This window comes from Theobroma umbraticum, unplaced genomic scaffold, assembly GCF_002168275.2.
Source record: "Theobroma umbraticum cultivar Fairchild unplaced genomic scaffold, ASM216827v3 scaffold_147.0, whole genome shotgun sequence".
Taxonomy (NCBI): Eukaryota; Viridiplantae; Streptophyta; class Magnoliopsida; order Malvales; family Malvaceae; genus Theobroma; species Theobroma umbraticum.
In genome coordinates this window covers 4353587-4374076 of record NW_018397259.1, presented here as the reverse complement: position 1 = coordinate 4374076, position 20490 = coordinate 4353587, and the positions used below count along the sequence as shown (strand labels likewise).

General features: G+C 33.0%; 3 protein-coding genes across 3 annotated transcripts; all 3 read right to left on the bottom strand.

The window, feature by feature from the left end:
• Window positions 1–949: 949 nt before the first annotated feature.
• On the bottom strand, window positions 950–2363 carry LOC110415376 (ubiquitin carboxyl-terminal hydrolase). Its single transcript, XM_021427005.2, has 2 exons — window positions 1860–2363; window positions 950–1752 (listed from the first exon to the last, which is right to left on the bottom strand). The coding sequence occupies exons 1-2, from the start codon at window positions 1950–1952 to the stop codon at window positions 1504–1506; spliced, it is 342 nt and encodes a 113-aa protein (XP_021282680.1). The 5' UTR covers window positions 1953–2363; the 3' UTR covers window positions 950–1503.
• A 4398-nt stretch (window positions 2364–6761) lies between these two features.
• Window positions 6762–10141, bottom strand: LOC110415745 (protein SIEVE ELEMENT OCCLUSION A-like). The gene is made up of 7 exons (XM_021427451.1): window positions 9857–10141; window positions 9636–9731; window positions 9151–9551; window positions 8970–9067; window positions 8307–8464; window positions 7721–8188; window positions 6762–7637 (listed from the first exon to the last, which is right to left on the bottom strand). Exons 1-7 carry the CDS (start codon window positions 10016–10018, stop codon window positions 7044–7046), a joined length of 1977 nt encoding a protein of 658 aa, XP_021283126.1. The 5' UTR covers window positions 10019–10141; the 3' UTR covers window positions 6762–7043.
• Window positions 10142–14098: 3957 nt separating this feature from the next.
• Window positions 14099–18274, bottom strand: LOC110415746 (protein SIEVE ELEMENT OCCLUSION A-like). Its single transcript, XM_021427452.1, has 7 exons — window positions 18051–18274; window positions 17829–17924; window positions 17340–17740; window positions 17134–17231; window positions 15552–15679; window positions 14990–15460; window positions 14099–14893 (listed from the first exon to the last, which is right to left on the bottom strand). The coding sequence occupies exons 1-7, from the start codon at window positions 18198–18200 to the stop codon at window positions 14300–14302; spliced, it is 1938 nt and encodes a 645-aa protein (XP_021283127.1). The 5' UTR covers window positions 18201–18274; the 3' UTR covers window positions 14099–14299.
• Window positions 18275–20490: the final 2216 nt, after the last annotated feature.

Sequence of the window (20490 nt, the reverse complement as noted above, 5' to 3'; positions counted from 1 at the left end):
TGCTAGAATTGCCAACCCATTTGATTGTTATTTGATGTTTTAGCAGCACATGGGTTGTTGCATATTGCCTTCATACAAAAGGTCAATGAGATTCCCAACACACTCTTCTCAAGACAACAAATAGAAATGTGCCTGTATGCCCTGCTGGCTGCTGCTGCAATGTCTAAATCCTCCCATCCCTCATTAAAATTCCCTTTTTTAATTTTTTTTAAAAAGAGTCCTACTCACAAAAAAACTACGAATTTCTAATGGGGATTTCATGATTTATAAGAGAAAAGAAAAAAAAAGATGCATTATAATCTACGACAAAATAGACATAAAATAGGCAGAGAAACACATAAATAGCTCTAGAAATATTAACAGCACCACCTTACAATTGTAGCTAGGCTTAATTGCCTCTACCCAACCTCCACCCACCCTAATATTTCTGTTGGCTACACCTACATGCATTAATATCATCACATCTATCCCATCCACCAAAGTCACCAACATTTAAATCTCAGCTATTTAGGGCATTTCTACCTACAAAACCTCTTTTTTTTTAGGTAATTCATATCTCATAATACCTCCCACTTGCTCTTCCTTCCTCCCTCTCTAGATGCCCCACTATTCAAAGAATTGGCCCACCCGTATCAAAGCATGAACTGCCGGAAAATGGCAAGACATTGTAGGTCAACCTAGAGTTTTTGTATCTGGCACCGCAGGAAAGAGAGGCAACATGCCCGAGCCATAAAGCTAAGTGTTAAAAATGGAATTGCAAAATCCTTCAAAATGTGGTAGGCACAACAAGCCAACTGCAAAGTTCTAGCAATTCACTTTCCCTTGAGCAACATCAGCTTAGATCTATTTATTTATTGAACCACTCTGACTTAAGATACTGTGCAAGATCAAGTGTGAAGCATAATTGAAGCAGCAGAAACATTAGTACAAGTAAAAAACAGGATTAAGATAAACAAAACTGTCCAAAAACAAATTAACATTAAAATAAGATACTCTTACACTTTTCCAAGTTGCATTCTGCATTACACCCCACTAATACATTAAACATATAAATAAAAAAGGTAACAAAACAATATTAAAATAATAGACATCTTGAATCTTTGTCATGAGTAACACTTCCACCCAACTGAGCACTAACATTAATTTATATCCTAACAGAAGAAAAATAACCTTATCATAAGACCCAGTAGCTTCATAAACAAGGGACAATGTTTCCTTAATTATCCATATATCGTGCTCTAATGCTTAGCATATCTATTTCCAGGCAACGCTACTTCCTTGAAAAACAAAAATTATAGACAAATCCCACTGGAGATAGCCAAAAAACTATCCTGGAAATAGCAACCTCCCCTATAAAATTTATAAAATTTATAAACAAACAAATGAAGAAAACAGATATTCTCTTCCTCCCCTTTCACACTCCCAACAGAATCAAGAGCTCTTTTTAACTCCTAAATTAAAACAAAGGAAAGTGATCAAATATAGATATAATAAAGCTTTAAACTAGAGATGGCATCCAAAGCAATTACAGGTCTTCGGAGTGAAAGAACAGAATCCAAAAGGTCTGTTTGGAATGTTGCAATTGATAGCATAGCAACAAGGAGATGGCAAGCAAAGACCTTTAGCTCCACCACAGCATGTACAAACAGCGCATATCTGGAAGCTCCCTAACTTTCTTCTGCTTTCATTGAACATCATCATCTTCGCCATCTTTTCTTCCACCAATGGAACCATTTCGGAAGACCCATTTACCTTCAATCAAGAAACCAACTTTAAATCCATGAAATACCCAAAAAGTTGAAAACTTTGACATGAAAAGCAAAGGGATCTAGGCATTCAAAGCAAGGTTTTTGACTTACTTGGGCCATGCTTGTAGCTTCATTGTAATTGAAGACATAAGCTGAAAAGAGTAGAAACAAGAGAAAAAGAGTGACCCCATAAGCAGATTTCATGTTTCTTGAAGTGGGTATTTGGTGTTTTTGCTAAGCAGGCAGTAAAAGAAAAGAAAAAGGGGACTGTAATGGTAATGTATAAGAATGCGAAATGGGTATTGATTTGTGTTTTGTTTTTGTAAAGAGGAAGGTATTTGGTTTAAATTTGATTTGGTGTAAATCATAAATGACAAAGAATTGTCTTTTTGAACAGCTTTTTTTGGCGGTGCTGTCTAAATTGAGTGCATCTTAAATGGGATTTAGCTGGAGTAGAAGGAATTAAAATACAAGAAATCTTTTGTTTTTTTGGCGTGGAATTTTTGAAGAAAGAGAATAAGGGGAGAGAGAGTTTGGTTTATGGAGGAGCACCTTTTCGCACTGTTGAGGCTGTGAATCAGTCCTAAGGACTAAGGAGGAAGCATCTGCTGCTGCCCTCTGATTTTACTACTTCACTTTGCCTCTCCATCTCATGTAATTAATTATTACATCTCGCATTGCTCTACAATGAAACCGTTTGGAGGTTCCTTCCAACAACGCCACGTGGCAAATCACAGTGTGGTGATGGAGATGGCAGTGGCTGCATCCCTCTTTTTCCTTGCAAAAAAAAAAAAACTAATGTAGGGTTTTGCTACAATCAAGCATGAGCTGTCATAAACTAAAAGGAGGCAATGAGAGTTTTCCTTCCTTGAACAAGGAACAAAGTTTATTTCTTTAACCTTTCTTGTCAAGTTAATTCCAAATAAACAATAAAAGAAATCATCAGCATACGTGGATTAATCTCTCCTGGTCGACAACCATTGTCTGTGGCCAATAAAAATGTACAATCCAAAATAATTCAAGGCTTGAGTGTGCACTGTGCAGTACCTCTTATTAATGCACAATCAAAACCCATATATAATACCAAAAAGAAGAATAACGATATAGAATTATGGATTACAAAGAGGGAGTCTCAACAAATAATCCCTTTTTCGTCTGCCATACATCTGTCATGCATGTTGGTGTTAGTTGTAGTGAAGAGAAGAAGAAAGAAATTATTGTGAGATGGGATGAGAACAAGGCACGGGAAAAAACACACACCATATTGTTTACCATAGTGGTCCCTTTTCGTAGACTTTCCATTTGGTTTTCTGAAAGTATTTTGGTGGAGGGACCATCATCAGAACCAAATTTTTTTTGTATGAGAAAACGAATTTAATTATTAAGCTTGAACAAGAGGATAGGCAACAAAATAAATTTCATATATATCAAATAAATTTTTAAAATTTTATTTTCAAATAAATAAGTTTTTTAATTTAATGTAAATGTAACTATCATTAGACTTAATACTAATTGTGTTGGTATATGCCTTAGAATCAATTGAATTGATCAAGAAATATATATATATATATATATATATTATCATTTAATGTATATTTAATTACATAATTTTATGTGATAGAAGTTTTTCTTCATGTTAGTATAATAATAAAAAGTTATTAAGCCCTAATTGGATGAAGCTCATAGAATATAAAAGACTTATAAGAGAATTGTAAAGTTGTTATAATTATAAGATCACTATGCATCAAAGTCATGTTCTTAAAATTGCTCTGATCATTGTATTGTCAAGACAAGGTATTGACAATGATTAAAGACTGGTACATTTTAAATCTCTTTACTTAGAAAGTAAGCAATTAATCTCATAAATTGAAGTATATGAAATACTTGAGGATAACATATAGGTGTTTGTTAAAAATAAGTTCATTGAACATGACCCGTTATGAGAACTCCATTTTATATTTCACTCAAGTGTCTGTGAAAAATATTCTCATGAGATAGTCGTGCAACTACTTTTAAGATTGAAGACACTAAGTCATCTAGTATGGGAAATGACATACTTTGATTTCACTTTTACGGGTTTGGAAGCAACTAGATGCTTAAATATGGTGTTTTTGGGTATGTCATAAAACATGCGAAGGTAAATAAGTGGTTAAAAGAGGATTCATCATCCCAAGTGATATAAGGGATGTATCTCACTTATTCTCAATTCTTGATTAATTTGTATAAAGTCTTTGACCAAAGCATGATGAATTTAAGGAAAATTAGTTTTCTAAATTTATAAGATTAGTCATAAATTATGAGAACTAATATGAAATGTCATAAGTAGACACCGAGCTATGCTTAATGACACATTCGATAAATTTGATGAAAGGACCGTATTGCACTGAGAGGCTTATCACTAAAGGGTTTTATTAAATTCTTTACTTAATTCTCTAACATTTGAGTGGTCGTGATGTATTGCTAGATGCCGCTCATGATCTATAAGTATTAATTAATTACCAAATTGATATTTGATTAGGATTTATATTTATTGTCAACATAATGGGCTACACACATTAAGTGACATGATTGAAATTAAATAAAGATAATTAATTAAGCTGGACTTAATTGAAAAAGATCAAAATAAAGTGAAAAATTAATTAAGCTCATAGAGATTTAATTAAATTAAAATACAACTATTGTATTTAGGATTATAACTTAATTTAGTTATATAAATATATTATATTAGTAAACTAAAACTCTAAGCCTCCAATCAATTCTCAGCTGTTTCATAAGATAAAAAAAAGAAAAATAGTTTTCTTTATCTGATAAAAATAAGATTCGGTAAGAACTTTTGTTCGTTTTGTTTTGAAAACAAAACTTACTAACATAAGTAAAATTTTATTTTGGAAAAGGTTTTATTCAATTGTTGTGTGGATTACTGTTGGAGGCCAAACACTTTGTTGGTAGAAGATTTGACAAATCCTAAAAGTGAAGAAGAAAAGATTTTGATTTAATTGGCTTATGTAACTATTAAACTTATAAATATTTATAATTAATTTGAATGTTACATAAAAAATACGAACATTGATATTATAAGATTTAGCTATTTTTCTGATTAAATATTAATTTATTATTCTACTGCATTATATTATTTTAATTAATTAATTATTTTTATATTTGAGCGTGATATTAAATCTCAGCAAATTGTACTTTTTTTATTACATAAAGTATAATTTGTTTAATTGACGTGACCACATGGCAAAATCATAATTTAAATTTATTGACCACGAATTATCAATAGTTTGTTGTTATTATCAATCATCCGTCAACATTGAAATTAAAAAAAATAAATTTATTCATCTCTTTCTTCCCTTTTATTAATTGAACTAATTTTTTTGAATTTTTTTTTGTTCTTCAAATCTTAGAAAAACCCAAAGCCTAAAACATTTAGATTTAAGCTTTGGTTTGGAGATTTAGTGCGAATCAATAAATGAACGTGTAGAGAGAAGAGAGACACAGAGGACAAAGGAATAGGTGGTGGCAAAAGTCCACTCTTGACAACTAGGTCTAGGGTTTTTTTTTAAAAAAAAGAGAGGAATTTTTGGAAAAGCTAAATAGATTAAAAGGTAGAGGGAATGGTAAGAAAAATAAGAACGTAGAGATGGGAAGAGCGAGAAGAAACTGAGAAGGTTTATATAACCTTCTCAAAGTTATACGTAGTTTTGAGGAATGTGGGAGAAAATAATTAAGAGCAGATGTCATATGTGATTATATCATCAAATCACATTATGTGTTATATAAATAAAAAATATATATTGATATTAAATCTATTAAGATTTAAAATTGATTTTGGTCAAATTAAAAATCTAATAAAAGAAGAAAGATTTATTTTAAGAAACAGATATAATACAATAACCTTTTAAGATTACAGTTTTTCCAAATTTATATATAAAAAAAAAACAACGAATTGAGTTAGGGAGGTTAGCTAGCTGATGTTAAAGTCTTTTAAGTGGGCTACTTTTTGTTGGGCCAAAGCTGGGCTTCTAAGGTATTTCAAGTAGGCTCTAGTAATTTGGGCTTTTTTAAGGTTGTTTGGTTTGCTGCCCTTTTCTTTTTCTATGGATATTTTGGACTTGTTTATTCCTTATTTTAGTTTTATCTCCATCCACCACCATTATAACATTTGAAGTCCGGCCCAACTAGAATTGATAGTATTTTTATATTAATAAATAAATTTATTTAATTTTTACTTTTTACAAAATTAAATAGTACTATAATAAATAATTTTTAAATACTTTAAAAAAAATAGAGAAGGGGAAATTATGGTTGAACCAAGGCTTATTTAAAAAATGTTGGCTTCAAGATTCGTCCCATCTCACTCATAAACACCTCTAGTGAGATAACATATTGAACAATATATGATTTGAAGCTCATATTTTGTAGATAAGTGTGGGAGCAATAACAAATAAAATTATTTTTTCGTGAGAAGAACAATTTTTTGTTTTTCTATTTAGTGATTTAATTAACAACTAAATTATAAACATATAAAGGCATGTGCATATATATATATATATTATGGGATAAATTAAATTAAAGCATATGCCAAAATTTGAATTTAATCCCTCTCTATTACTTTAATTTGATATTTTTAATCCTTTTACTTCAATTTTAATGAATTTAGTACTTACGCTTTTGTTAAAAGTAACCTTCTCAAAGTTGATAACAATGAAAGTATTAAAATTGTCATCAATTTGGATGGCATGGCATTTTGGTGATAAATTGACATAATGAGATAGGTTAATTTTTTTCTTCACGTGGCACATATTAGTTTAAAAAATAATATTTTATTTTAATTAAAAATAATAATTTTTATATTCTAAAGAATAATGTTTTATATCATTTATTCAAAATAAAGATTTTGTGTGCTATTTGTGTTCCATGTGGTAAAAAATAATTCAGGTTGACATGTTACATTATCAATAAATTAAAGGCCAAGCAGTTGAAATTAATGGTAAAATTTTATCTCTATAAATCAAGAGAGCAGAATTTAAATTTATTAAAATTGAAATAGATATTAGACTAAAACAAAGGAATTAAAATAGTCGATGAACACTGATCTTGAACTCTTCACTAGCCAAAGCTAATTGATATAGGAGTCCTAAACATTATTCGTAACATAATAATAAGAAAGCAACATATAAGACAACCTTGTACTTCTTCATGATCATCCCATCAGTCTGGTAAAAACCAAAAGTGATGTTTATTTATCAGAGTAGCATCTTATCGATCTGCTGCTCAAACATAGTTTGCTAATTACTCAGCACAGCAGCGATACGTGTAATACATCTCCATTTCTTTGGAACATGTCGGGCAACTAACCATCCCTGGAATCTCCCCGAGGACGGGGAGGTGAACATTGATGCAGCCATGGATATCAGGCATCTTATACGTGCAATAATTTCTGAGTGCTTCAAGAAAAAGCGGCCCTGTTGTGTCATTTTTCCAATCTTTATAGTTTGACATGATGGTTAGAGCCGTTTCTCCATTGGTCGTGACCATCACAGCTGATCCGACGGAGAACATTGCCCACGGTTCGCCACTGCCAGCGTAGCCAAATAGTTTCAAGGCTTCGCGCATCACGCGATCAGTTTGACTGGTCTTGTCCTGTTGGATTTTGGCATACAATATACTTTCCAGTCGGGTCCAAAACTGCCACTGAAATTCAGAGTCGATCACGTGAATGTCAGGACTAAGCATGTAGCTTCGTAGCCCTTTGCCTTTGCTCTTTCCCACGTAAACCAGTTTAAAGGAAACACCGGCGGTAGCATTTTTAACTTTCTCCGTGAACTTCTGAATCCATGATTTATTTTCACCCCCAAACAAGCATACAAATGTCACGCTCCGCATCTGACAAATCAAGGACCCAACAGTGATCAAGTATCAGAAACTGAATCAAGGCTTAAATACAAAAACAAGCAAAAGAAGAAGACCTGTGGCGGTATGTCGAGATGGATCTGCTCATCAAGCAGGAGTTCAAGTTTCCAGTCAGTTTTCTCACCAATCTTATTCCAGAGCTGATGCTCTTTTTCATCAGTGAATGGGAAGGCCGAATTGCCCCATGTCCACAACATAGGGAGTGCATTTCGGCACGTCACATCTCCTTCTTGATTCAGCGACACAGCAATGGGGTTCTTTATAAAATTGCATTCCCTCTTGATGTATTCAATGAAGGCCGGTCCAATGTTGGAAGGTTCGACCGCACCCCATTTCATCAACTGTTTCAGCTCCGAAAACTTTATCCTTTCGTAAGTTGCCACGTCCACAATTGGGAACCATAAGATTTCATACCGCTGGTTGTTCATTTGGTACAGCCTATTAAGAACCTTAATCTCTTCAACGGAGATGTCAAGATCTGATATGAGAAGCAACACATGCTTTTTTCTCAGTTTCTCAGGAACCTGTTTGTAGACATACAATGTCAAAAACAACAATAATCATAATAATAAATGCTTTAGCTAAATGGAAAGGACTTCAAAACGGAGCATATATCCTTAGAGGAAGTGTAAATGAACCAACCTGAATCTTCATGTGATACTTAATTTTATCAATAAGTTCCCAAAAGCCAATTTTAGGAATAATGGGTTCCCAAACGCCTTCATACTGCCGGGACTCTACTTGTTCATGCTGGTAGTACTTTTCGCCTTGTTTTGCCCCGTAATCAGTTGTTAAATTGCCTTTATTATTTGAAAACATTTATCAAAACCAATCTATTAGAAGAAATAGAAATATAGGGATAGATAATGAATATATATATATCATCAATTTTTAAGTGAAAATCAATTTATGAAACATTGTTTTTTTTATAGCATATAATAACAAATTATATATTTATAAAACGTGATAAGTAAATAAAATAGTGTTAAAAGATTATAAATTAAAATTCCAAAGCACTTTGCATTGAAAAACTATTGTAAACTCAGCAAAAGAGAAAGCTAGCAAATGGTCCACAAAGCCTTAAAATTGCAGAAAGCAAAAGGTAAATGAAAAGGGAGTGCATAGTGAGTGTGTGAAGAGTATCAAAGAATTGAGTTTTAGTATAAAGTATAAATTTCAAGTCATCTATATTTTTTGTTTTGAGTCATAAAAGAACAAAAGGAAAATGTCTTATTTAATACTTAATAGCTTGTGTATATATACCAAGAATGAGTAATGTTATATACCCAAAAATCAAAGACTTACCAGCATCCTTTCTGCAACGTTCTAATTTCTCTTGAAGGACATAGTTTACATAGCTAACTTCATATGCGAAGCGTCTTATTGTTGACTCAATAATGTACCTGAAACCAAAGTAAAAAAAATTGGTTTCTTTAATTGTATTCATAAGTTGGAGTTGAGACATAATGAATGGATCAGGGCTTACTCTCTTTTGCTTATAATGCTTGCAATTTGAACAACAACGCTGAGGATCTTGTAAGTAGCCGTGGGGAAATAATCCATGGCATCCTTCATGGACGGTGCCTCTTTTGGAATCTTGGAAAGAGTTGGAACCAAGAAGGCGAAATTGATGTTCACCACATCCACCATGGCCTTCAAAAGTTGTTTAAGCACATTGATATCAAGTTTGACCGAGTGACCTTTGAGGAGATCCACGGACTTAGCAATTGGGTCCGTGGTGCGGTGATTCACAAGCATCAACAACTCCCCGATGCTCAAGGCGAAAGCTGCTACGGCTAACACCACTTTGGCGTTCCATGAATAATTTCTAAGCCTTTTGAGCAGCACCATTGTCGTTGCTTCCACATCTGAAAGATTGCATGACATCTGCAAGTACATGTAAAATTTAAAATCCTTAAGAGTAAGACACTGGTAAACAAAATCATCTATAATTATATGTTAAGCAACAACCTCACAGGATATGCTGCGTATATCATCCAATGCTTGATGCATGCCATCAAAATTCTCCAGGCTGCCGATCATATCATTTAAACCTTCATACTCACCCTGCAACAAATAAAATGCATACGAATCAATCATTCGAAGAGGAATAGCACTGTTTAAAACTTTTCTTTTTATGATCAAGGAGCAAAGTGAAAGGCAAAGTAGCTAGGGGAGTGGTGTGCAAGTACCTTGCAAGCGGAGGCGGCGTTTTGCAAAATGCTCTCAATGACCTTGACTAGTGGTCCGAGATCAACTTCACGAGTTTGATCAAAGGCATGGGTTATCAGAATCTTCTGTGACAGCTCCTGAGATATCATGAAGGACTGACAGTAGGATGTAGTAGCAGCCATTTTAGGAAGGTGGTAATTAAGGATGATCGAGATTGAAGGGACGGAGTTGGTGTTTTTAGGTTTGGAGTGAGGACTCCGAGGATGCAGCAAACACACTTATATATAACCTAACAGTAGGTATGGTACTTACCTAACACTTATATATACCATAGTAAGGAAGGTGCACTGCAGATTTAAGTGACGTCAGATAAGTGGCATCATCAGGTCAAGACGATTGGTCCTTCACTCATTTGGGTCATAATATCAAACACAACTCCATTACAAACAAAAAAAAATGGCGTTTAGATATTAGATGAGGAGAGATTAGGAGCGTCGAATAGGCCATGATCATTGCAAAGTTGATTTTTGTATAAGATTGGATGACTAATTATATAGATAGGCCGAATTTTTTTTATAGTTTTAAGTAACCACTTATTGTAATTGATTACTTCTCAATGAAATTTATAACTTTGTATGTTTAAGTTAGTTCATCATTGGAAGAATCTATGAAGACATTTATAATTTTTTTTTGTTATTCACTTTTTTATTTCACTTTAGATTATCTTAAATTAAAATGAAAAAAAGAGTAAATCAATGGAATTTAGGGTTTATTAGCTAAACTGAGAAAAGTGGGATGGGGGATCTCATATTATATGAGTGGGATTAGACAAATATACAATTTATAGGTTGTTTTTTTATTTTTTTTAAGCAGATTCATCATACTGTTTTGGGAAATGAAAATTTGTAATGTTGATATAAATTTTAGTCTTAAATAAAATATTAAACTCCATTCACTTTCTTTCAATCAATATATATACATATATATGTATATATTCTCAATCATCAAAGAATTTATTAACAATAATTGACGAGAAAGGATGAGAAAAGTACGTACCATTGCCCAGACCAGGGTAGTCCAGGAATGATATATTAAACCCAAAGTATAACACCATATGAACTCCATTAGGTAATACCACATAAAAAGTTTCTGCAACAACAACTAATGCAGGGGTTGTGCACCAAAAATGTATGTCCAGTGGTCACACAGAATCCGAAGCTCACCCACAGCAGAGATCTAGCAATAATGTAAAGAATCTCCCCGTGACAAAGATCACCCTACCACCAGACAGCATTTCTTCCCTCTCCACACCCAACTTTGCTAAAGCATCTGCCAAGGAATTAGCATCTCGTGAAGTATGTGTGAACTCATAATCACCAATCAATCTTAGACTACACTATTACAATCCTCAATCACCCATATCTCCCTTTGACCAGGACAAATCTTTAATTTCCAGGTAATTGACAGGTCACTGCAAAAAGCTCCCTTATCCCACATTGTAGTTAATTAGACCTCCCGATTTACCCCTTGCCGGGCTAAAAACCCATTCAAAATTCGCAGCAAGCCATGCTCTTCTAATCTCATTATCACTGCACTTCTCCATTTTCGTCTCCTTCACCGACATCTTAATTTACAATATTCAAATATACTTTTCAAAAAGTATATTTGAATATTGTAAATTAAGATGTCGGTGCAGGAGACGAAAAACAATTCTCCCATGGGGTCTTGGCTGTTAACGTTATGTTCTTAATGACTCTGTTATGGCTATAGCTGCCTCTAATCGGCTATGGAAGTTATTGTAGTATTTTCACATAGTTACTAATTTTTTACTTAACCTTTGAATATTTAATTCAATGATCGATATATGTTTTCTTTTTTTATTAGTTGGAATCAAATCTCCCATCTTCAATATCAAAAATCCCTTATTCAAATTAACTTAATGACCTAATGAAATTTGATATAAAAAATCACAACAAACTCTTAGTGCTTGGAAACAATATTGAAGACATGACTCAAAATCAAAAGACTTATACAAGCCAGCTGATACATGGGCCTTCAATTATGAAAATACGAGCAAAGTTAAGGTGGCGTTTGATACATTATAATGCAATGTGATTGCCAAGCAATGTGATTACAGGGAAAATAACATTACAGTGTTTTGGTATGTAAGTAAAATAATTGATTAAAATGCAGGGAAGAATAACATTTGCAGTGTTTGATTTACAAGTATTTTAGTGGGAATGTAATGCTAATTGTTAAAATTACCCCTAATTATTAAAATATAAGTTTAATATATTTATATTTTTTATTATTAATTTTTATATAATATCATTTCTTAAATATTTTTAATATCACATATTTTATTTTTATTTATTATTATAATATTTTATATTTTATTTTTAATATATTTATATTTTTATTATTAATTTTTATATAATATCATTTCTTAAATATATTTTTAATATCATATATTTTATTTTTATTTATTATTATAATATTTTATATTTTATTTTTAATATATTTATATTTATATTATTAATTTTTATATAATATCATTTTTTAAATATATTTTTAATGTTATATATTTTATTTTTATTTATTATTATAATATTTTACAGGGAATGTGACTTACATCCTTGATACCAAACGTCACCTAAGAGTTGTCTGGCACAAGCTGATTTTGGTTTTAAGAGAATATCCCTTGGCACTCAATGATGCCAGGATAGCAATTCTTATGACTGGCAATTCCTACCCTACAAAGATTGTGCTTTTGGGTATTGAATGTCCCAAATAATACTTTTTGTCTTTCTTTTTTTGCAATGGACACATAAGACTAACTAAAGATAACTTATTTCTCTCTCATCCTTATTTGAGGGAGCTTTGGGTGAAGATTCTCCGACTCTCCTAGCTGTAAAAAGGGTATTTGTAGGAGCCTTAAGAGGTTGAGCTTTTGGAGAAGCTAATTATTCCCAAGCTTTCTTGGTCTTGGTTCATCCACAGTATTTGGAGGGAAAGAATACAGTAGTAATTACGTATAGCGCTCGTCCCACATTTTTATTGTTCTTTAATGGAATTGGTTAAGGCTAATTGTCACAATTCACTCTTTTCCCATCCCACCACTTTAGAGCCCGTTTGCCTCAAGCTGCCTAATTATCACAATTCACCCTTTTTACTAATCAAATATTTCAAACTTTAATCAATGAAAATATTTAAAATAATAAAAAGGTTAAAGTTTATAACATATATATGCATTTAAAAAACTACTTCATTCAAAGAAGAAAATGACAAGGTTTATATAACCTCCTCAAAATTACCAAGTTTTGAGGAGGGTGAGAGAAAAAAAAGAATGAAAATGTCACATTGGTTGTCATATAGTAGGAGCAATGCTCATTTGCTCTTTGATTATACAGCCTTCAAGAAAACTTCCAAAATTTTGCAGTGATCAACCGAGTATTCATTGTGTTACGTAATTAATTATTAAGCAATGTGTCTGCTCTTCAATTTTATTTTTTTTTTGAAAATTAGAGATGATTACATTAATAACTTGCTGTACAAAAGAAGGCATAGAAGGCTAAAGCTGCTGATAAGCAGTGTCGAAACAGACTATACAAGTTCAACACACCCTCAAGTTGTAATGGGATCAAAAGAACAACCATCAAGAACATCATCACAGCACAACCTAAGGAATCACCGTCAAGTTATACTATACAAAGCATATGTCAAAGGGATATGTGAGGTAGATAATTATCGGATAAAAGCATATGCCAAAATTTGAATTTAATCCCTCTCTATTATTTTAATTTAATAATTTTAATCTTTTTACTTCAATTTTAATGAATTTATTACTTATGTTTTTATTAAAAGTCAATTTAGAAGGAAGTCGATGACAATGATGAAAGTATTAAAATTTTGTCATCAATTAGGATGGCATGGCATTTGGTGATAAATTGACATGATGAGATAGATTAATTTTTTGATCATGTGGTACATATTAATATAAAAATAGTATTTTATTTAATTAAAAGCAATAATTTTTATATTCTGAAAAACATAATTTTTTAATTTTTATTAAAAATAAGGATTTTGTGTGCTATATGTGTACCATGTGCTAAAAAATAATTCAAGTTGGCATATTATGTTATCAATAAAAAGGTCAAGTGGTTGAAATTAATGGTAAAATTTTATCACTATCAATCATCTGTAAATTGAAAGTGTAGAAATTAATTGATTAAAAATTGAAATAGAAGACTAAAACAATGGAATTAAAATAGTAGATGAACCATTCATTACACTAATCTTAACTCTTCACTAGCCAAAGCCAATGAATAGGAGTCCCAAAAATTATTATTCATAATATAGTAATAAGGAAGCAACATATAGTATAACCTTGTGCTTCCAAAAGTGATCTTTATTTGTCATAGTAGCATCTTATCGATCTCCTTCTCAAACATATAGTTTGGTAATTACTCAGCACAGCAGCGATACGTGTAATACATCTCCATTTCTTTGGAACATGTCGGGCAACTTACTATCCCTGGAAACTCCCCGAGCACGGGGAGGTGAACATTGATGCAGCCATGGGTATCCTGTATTTTATACATGTAATAATTTCTGAGTGCCTCAAGAAAAAGAGGCCCTGTTGAGCCATTTTTCCAATCTTTATAGTTGGACATGATGTTTAGAGCCATTTCTCCGTTGGTGGTGACCATCTCAGCTGATCCGACAGAGAACATTGCCCACGGTTTGCCATTGCCAGTGTAGCCAAGTAGTTTCAAGGCTTCGCGCATCACGCGATCAGTTTGACTGGTCTTGTCCTGTTGGATTTTGGCATGCAATATACTCTCCAGTCGGGTCCAAAACTGCCACTGAAATTCAGAGTCGATCACGTGAATATCAGGACTAAGCAGGTGGCTTGGTAGCCCTTTGCCTTTGTCCTTTCCCACGTAAACCAGTTTAAAGGAAACACCGGCAGTAGCATTTTTCACTTTCTCCGTGAACGCTTGAATCCATGATATATTATCACCCCCAAACAAGCATACAAATGTCACGCTTCGCATCTGACAAATCGAGGACCCAACAGTGATCAAGTATCAGAAACTGAACCAAGGCTTAAAAATACAAAACCAAGCAGAAAAAAAAAAAAGAAAATGTACCCGTGGCGGTATGGCGAGATCGATCTGCTCATCAAGCAGGAGTTCAAGTTTCCAACCATTTTTCACATCAATCTCATTCCAGAGCTGACGCTCTTTTTCAGCAGTGAATGGGAAGCCCAAATTGCCCCATGTCCACAACATAGGGAGTGCATTCCGGCACGTCACTTCCCCTTCTTCATTCAAAGACACAGCAATGGGGTTCTTTATAAAATGCCATTCCTTCTTGATGTATTCAATGAAGGCCGGTCCAATGTTGGAGGGTTCGACCACACCCCATTTCATCAACTGTTTCAGCTCTGAAAACTTTGTCTTTTCATAAGGGGCAGTCAAGTCCGCAATTGGGAGCCACAGGATTTCATACCACTGGTTGTTCTTTTGGTACAGCCGATCAAGAACCTTAATCTCTTCAAAGGAGATGTCCAGATCCGATATGAGAAACAACACATGCTTTTTCCTCAGTTTTTCAGGAACCTGTTTGCACCAGAAGAATATAGGGCTTAGCAAAAATGCAAGGGACATGAAAACGGAGCATACACCATAGAGGAAGTGTAAATGAAGCAACCTGAATCTTCATATGATTCTTAATTTTCCCAAAAAGTTCCCAAAAGCCAATTTTAGGAATGAGTTCCGAAACGTCTTCATGCCGCTGGTACTCTATTTCTTCATGCTTGTAGTACTTTTCGCCTTGTTCTGCATCGTATTGTCATCAGTTGTTCCATTGCCAAGTAACAAAACTTTTTAGCGGGAATTGAGGGGATGGGGGTGATGTGTTGTGGACTTACTATGTGTTTCCTTGTACACGAATGTCATACTGAGTTTAATGTCTGGATGACTTATGGTTATAAATTTATTCATGTAATCCTTATCTCAATTAATGTATAAAAATTTTACTTGAAAAGCAAAAAAATTGGGATAAATTATTTATAAGTATTTGTCAATATCAAAATACTAAAACAAATAGAAATATAGAGATAGGTAATGAATATATTAACGGATTTTTAAATGAAAATCATTTTATGAAACATGAATTTTTTCTTTTGGGTTTTTGGAAGCTAATCAAAATGAACAAAAATAATTTTGGTTATAACTTAAAATACAGAAACAAATTCATCATTGCAATTTAAAGCTAACGATCTCAAAACTATTCCCTAAGCATTTGCACTCATCAATGTCTCAAATTCATAAATTAATCAAAGCGATTCATAATTTTTCGTATCACTTGAGCATTGTTATTTGGTTATCACATGTTTAAATTTATTAGATAACTGTGGTAACTCAGTTAAACTCATGCAATTTATACTCTGCACCTTCAAGCAATCAACTACTCCTTATGGCCTTTTTGATTTTGCTGGTGAGAAAGGAAGGTGGATAACCAGTTAGTTTGATCCCAAACGCAACCGAGATAGTTTAGTCCATGTTCATATATGCAGATAAATGCAGTAATTAAGGGAGTGCTTTACTCTTCTATGAGTTGCTCTGCTCCACTATTATTGTATGATAATTTTAAGTAATAAAATCAATACTTATACTTTTCAAAAAAATTAATAGTAATATTATGATTAAATCAAATTAATGAGCATATAATGGTACTACAATAGCACCAAATTCTCTCACTCATAATTAGTAATTCATAAAATATTGAATGTTATAAAATGGTAACAGGCTTATAGCATTATATTTGTCGGTCAGAGCTTTAGAGTTTAAGATACTTAATTTAAAATTTTTTAACATATAAAAAACAAATTATTTATAAAACATGATCAGTAAATAAAATAGTGTTAAAATATTATAAAAACGCCAAAGCACTTTGCATTGCAAAAAGTAATATAATTAAACCTACCAAAAGAGAAAGCTAGCTAGCAAATGGTCCACAAAGCCTCCCAATAGCATAAAGGAAAAGAAAAATGAAAAAGGAAGTGCAATGAAAGAATAAATAAATAGCACCATTATCAGTATAGTGCATCACGAGTGCGTGAAGAGTATCAAAGAATTGAGTTTTAGTATATAATATATACAAATTTCAAGCCATCTGTCCTTTTTGTTTTGACTCTTAATCAAGAGAACAAAAAGAAAATGTTCAATTGAATACTTGATGGTTTACCCAAAATGAATAAATGTTATGTATCCAAAGTTAAAAGACTTACCGGCGTCAATTTTGCAACGTTCTAATTTCTTTTGAAGGACATAATTTACACAGCTAACTTCATATGCCAAGCTTTTTATTGTTGAGTCAATAATTTGCCTGAAATCAGAGTCAAAAAAGAAAGAAAGAAAGAAATTGGCAATTAGTTTAGCTGTATTCATAATTAAGTTGGAGTTGGGTACGATGCATGGATGGATCGGGGCTTACTCTCTTTTGCTTAAAATGCTTGCAATTTGAACAATAACGCTAAGGATCTTGTAAGTGGCTGTGGGGAAATATCCCATGGCATCCTTCATGGATGGTGCCTCTTTCGGAATCTTGGAAAGAGTTGGGACCAAGAAGGCGAAATTGACGTTCACCACATCCATCATGGCCTTCAAAAGTTGTTTAAGCACATTGATATCAAGTTTGAGAGAGTGACCTTTGAGGAGATCTACCGACTTAGCAATTGGGTCCGTGGTTCGGTGATTCACAAGCATCAACAACTCCCCGATGCTCAAGGCGAAAGCTGCTACGGCTAGCACCACTTTGGCGTTCCATGAATAATTTCTGAGCGTTTTGAGCAGCACCATTGTCGTTGCTTCCACATCTGAGAGATTGCATGACATCTACGAGTACATGTGAAATTTAGAATCCTTAAGAGTAAGACACTCGTAAACAAAATCATCTACAATTATATATATGTCAGGCAACAACCTCACAGGAGATGCTGCGTATATCATCCAATACTTGACGCATGCCATCAAAGTTCTCCAGGCTGCCGATCATATCGTTTAAACCTTCATGTGCACCCTACAGCAAGTAAAATTCATACGTATCAATCATTTGAATAGGAATAACACTGTTTTAAAAGCTTTTTTCTACGATCAAGGAGCAAAGTAAAAGGCAAAGTAGCTAGCTAGGGAAGTGTGTAAATACCTTGGAAGCAGACGCAGCAGCAGCGTTTTGCAAAATGCTCTCGATGACCTTGACTAGAGGTCCGAGATCAACTTCGCGAGTTTGATCAAAGGCATGGGTTATGAGAATGCTGTGTAAGAAGGACTGACTGTCGGATGTAGTCGTAGCCATTTTACGATGATCGAGATTGAAGAGACGGAGTTGGTGCTTTCAGGTTTGGAGTCAGGACTCCAATCGATGATGCAGCAAACGCACTTATATAAAAGAAAGCATTAGGCATGGCAGACAAGATGCCATAGTAAGGTTGGTGCAGTGCAAATTTTAATGATGTCAGATAAGTGACATCATCATCAGTTCAAGACGATTTTAAACAAAAACTTACTAACTTCAATCTTCTTTACCAAAAAAGAGTTCCTTCACTCATTTGGGTCATAATATCAAACACAACTCCAATCCTATGAAATATGGCGTTTAGATATTTGATGAGGAAAGATTAGGAGAGCCTCAAATATATCATTGCAAGGTTAATTTAAATCTGTTTTTACTTTTTCATTTCACCTCAAATTATCTTATACTAAAAATACTTATTAATAAATTAAAACGAGTAAACCAAAAAGTAAAACAATACATTCTTTTATCAATGAAAGGAGAGGTGGGGGATCTCATGTTGTACAAGTGTGATTAGACAAATGCAAATCTATAAGTTGTTTTTAAGATTTTTCTCTTCAATGGATTCATATTATTTTAAGAAGTGAAAATTGTAATGTCGATGCGAATCTTGATCTTGAATATAATATTAATATTAGACTTGATTCATTGCCTAGACCAGGATAGTCCGGCAGTGATATACTACACCCAAAGCATAACACCATATAAACCCCATTAGGTAATACAAGGTAAGAAAGGTTCTGCAACAACAACTAATGCAAGAAAAGTGCAAGGGCTGTGCACCAAAAATGTATGTCCAGTGGTCACACAGAATCCGAAGCTCACCCACAGCGGACATTTAACAATAATGTAAAGCATCTTCCCGTGATCTATATCACGCTACCACCAAACAAAGAGCATTTCCTTCCTCGCCACACCCTGCTTTGCTAAAGCATCCGCCAAGGAATTAACATCTCGTGAAATATGTGTGAACTCATGATCACCGATCAATCTTAGACTACACAACTAAAATCTTCAACAATCCATCTCCCTTTGACTAGGACAAATCTTTTCCAGGTAATGACAAGTGACAAGTCACTGAACAAAGCTCCCTTATCCCACATGGTAGTTGGAACTCCCCGACGTACCCCTTGCCGGGCTAAATACCCATTCTGCATTCGCAGCAGGCCATGCTCTTCCAATGTCATTATCGCTGCAATGCTGCTGCATGTCTCCAACTTATATATATATATATATATATAAGGTAATAAAATGTGACATTTCGAATTATCTATGATTATAATATTAAAATTGTCTTACATTTCAAATATTCAATCACACATGGCCACGGAAGGTGATGGCCGCAAGCTCTTAATTTTAAATTTTTTTATCATTATATATATATAAATTTTGATATATATAATTTCATCAACTCTAATCAAATCAAATAGTTTATTTGAAACAATGATAAACTACTTAACTTATTATTTAAAACCATTAACTAGCTTGAGAATTCTAGAATTTTTTTCATCCTGGATCCACCACTGTATTCTACAAAATATAATCAATACTAAAGAAACCTTATAATATATCGTTAAATAATTGAAAACAATGGATATAAATAAAAATAATATTTACTTCTAATTACATAAAAGCAATAAATCTAAAATTATGTAACACTTGTTTTTTCTCCTTTTTGACTAAAGTTAAAAATTTGTACGAAAAGGCAAGATCATATATATATATATACGACGTGACCAAAGTTAAAAGCTTGCTCTTGGATTTATTTTATTAAGGCAGGATCAGGCACAGCTAGCATTGATCAAACTTCTAACTTGAGATTTAGTTTTGGGATTGTGCTTTTGTTTATTTTATCATTTTTAATTGCTTTTCAACTTGGCACCATATTCTTGCTTGACTCGTCGGACCCAATTAGGGCCATCTTTTATGTGCTATCCTTGTACCATGTTTTTATTTTATTTTATTTTTGATAGATCACTTCTTATCATGCCTGCACGTTTGCATTATGGCTTCTCTACCATAAATAAATAAATAAATAAATATATTAACGTCACATACTTAACTATTTACATATCATAAAGCGACTTCAGTATTTAATTTAACACATTTTAACAATTTATGACAAAACAATTTACATAAAAAAATAAACAAATAACTGAAAAAGAATATCTTAAAATATATTTTTTTAAAATATCGGGTTTGAGTATTGAAAAAGAAAAGGTGAGATTATATATACAGAAAACAGGAAAATTTTTTTTCTAGTATCAAAAAAAGAGAAGGTGAGATTACATAT

Excerpts from the sequence above, each read along its gene's own strand:
- LOC110415376 (XM_021427005.2), bottom strand. The coding sequence starts at position 1,952 with ATGAAATCTGCTTATGGGGTCACTCTTTTTCTCTTGTTTCTACTCTTT. Across the intron at positions 1,753-1,859 it reads AAGCTACAAGCATGGCCCAA|GTAAATGGGTCTTCCGAAAT; the intron begins GTAAGTCAAAAA and ends TCTTGATTGAAG.
- LOC110415745 (XM_021427451.1), bottom strand. The coding sequence starts at position 10,018 with ATGGCTGCTACTACATCCTACTGTCAGTCCTTCATGATATCTCAGGAG. Across the intron at positions 9,732-9,856 it reads ACGCCGCCTCCGCTTGCAAG|GGTGAGTATGAAGGTTTAAA; the intron begins GTACTTGCACAC and ends TATTTGTTGCAG. Across the intron at positions 8,465-8,969 it reads ACGTTGCAGAAAGGATGCTG|GCAATTTAACAACTGATTAC; the intron begins GTAAGTCTTTGA and ends CAAATAATAAAG.
- LOC110415746 (XM_021427452.1), bottom strand. The coding sequence starts at position 18,200 with ATGGCTACGACTACATCCGACAGTCAGTCCTTCTTACACAGCATTCTC. Across the intron at positions 17,925-18,050 it reads CTGCTGCGTCTGCTTCCAAG|GGTGCACATGAAGGTTTAAA; the intron begins GTATTTACACAC and ends TACTTGCTGTAG. Across the intron at positions 15,680-17,133 it reads ACGTTGCAAAATTGACGCCG|AACAAGGCGAAAAGTACTAC; the intron begins GTAAGTCTTTTA and ends AATACGATGCAG.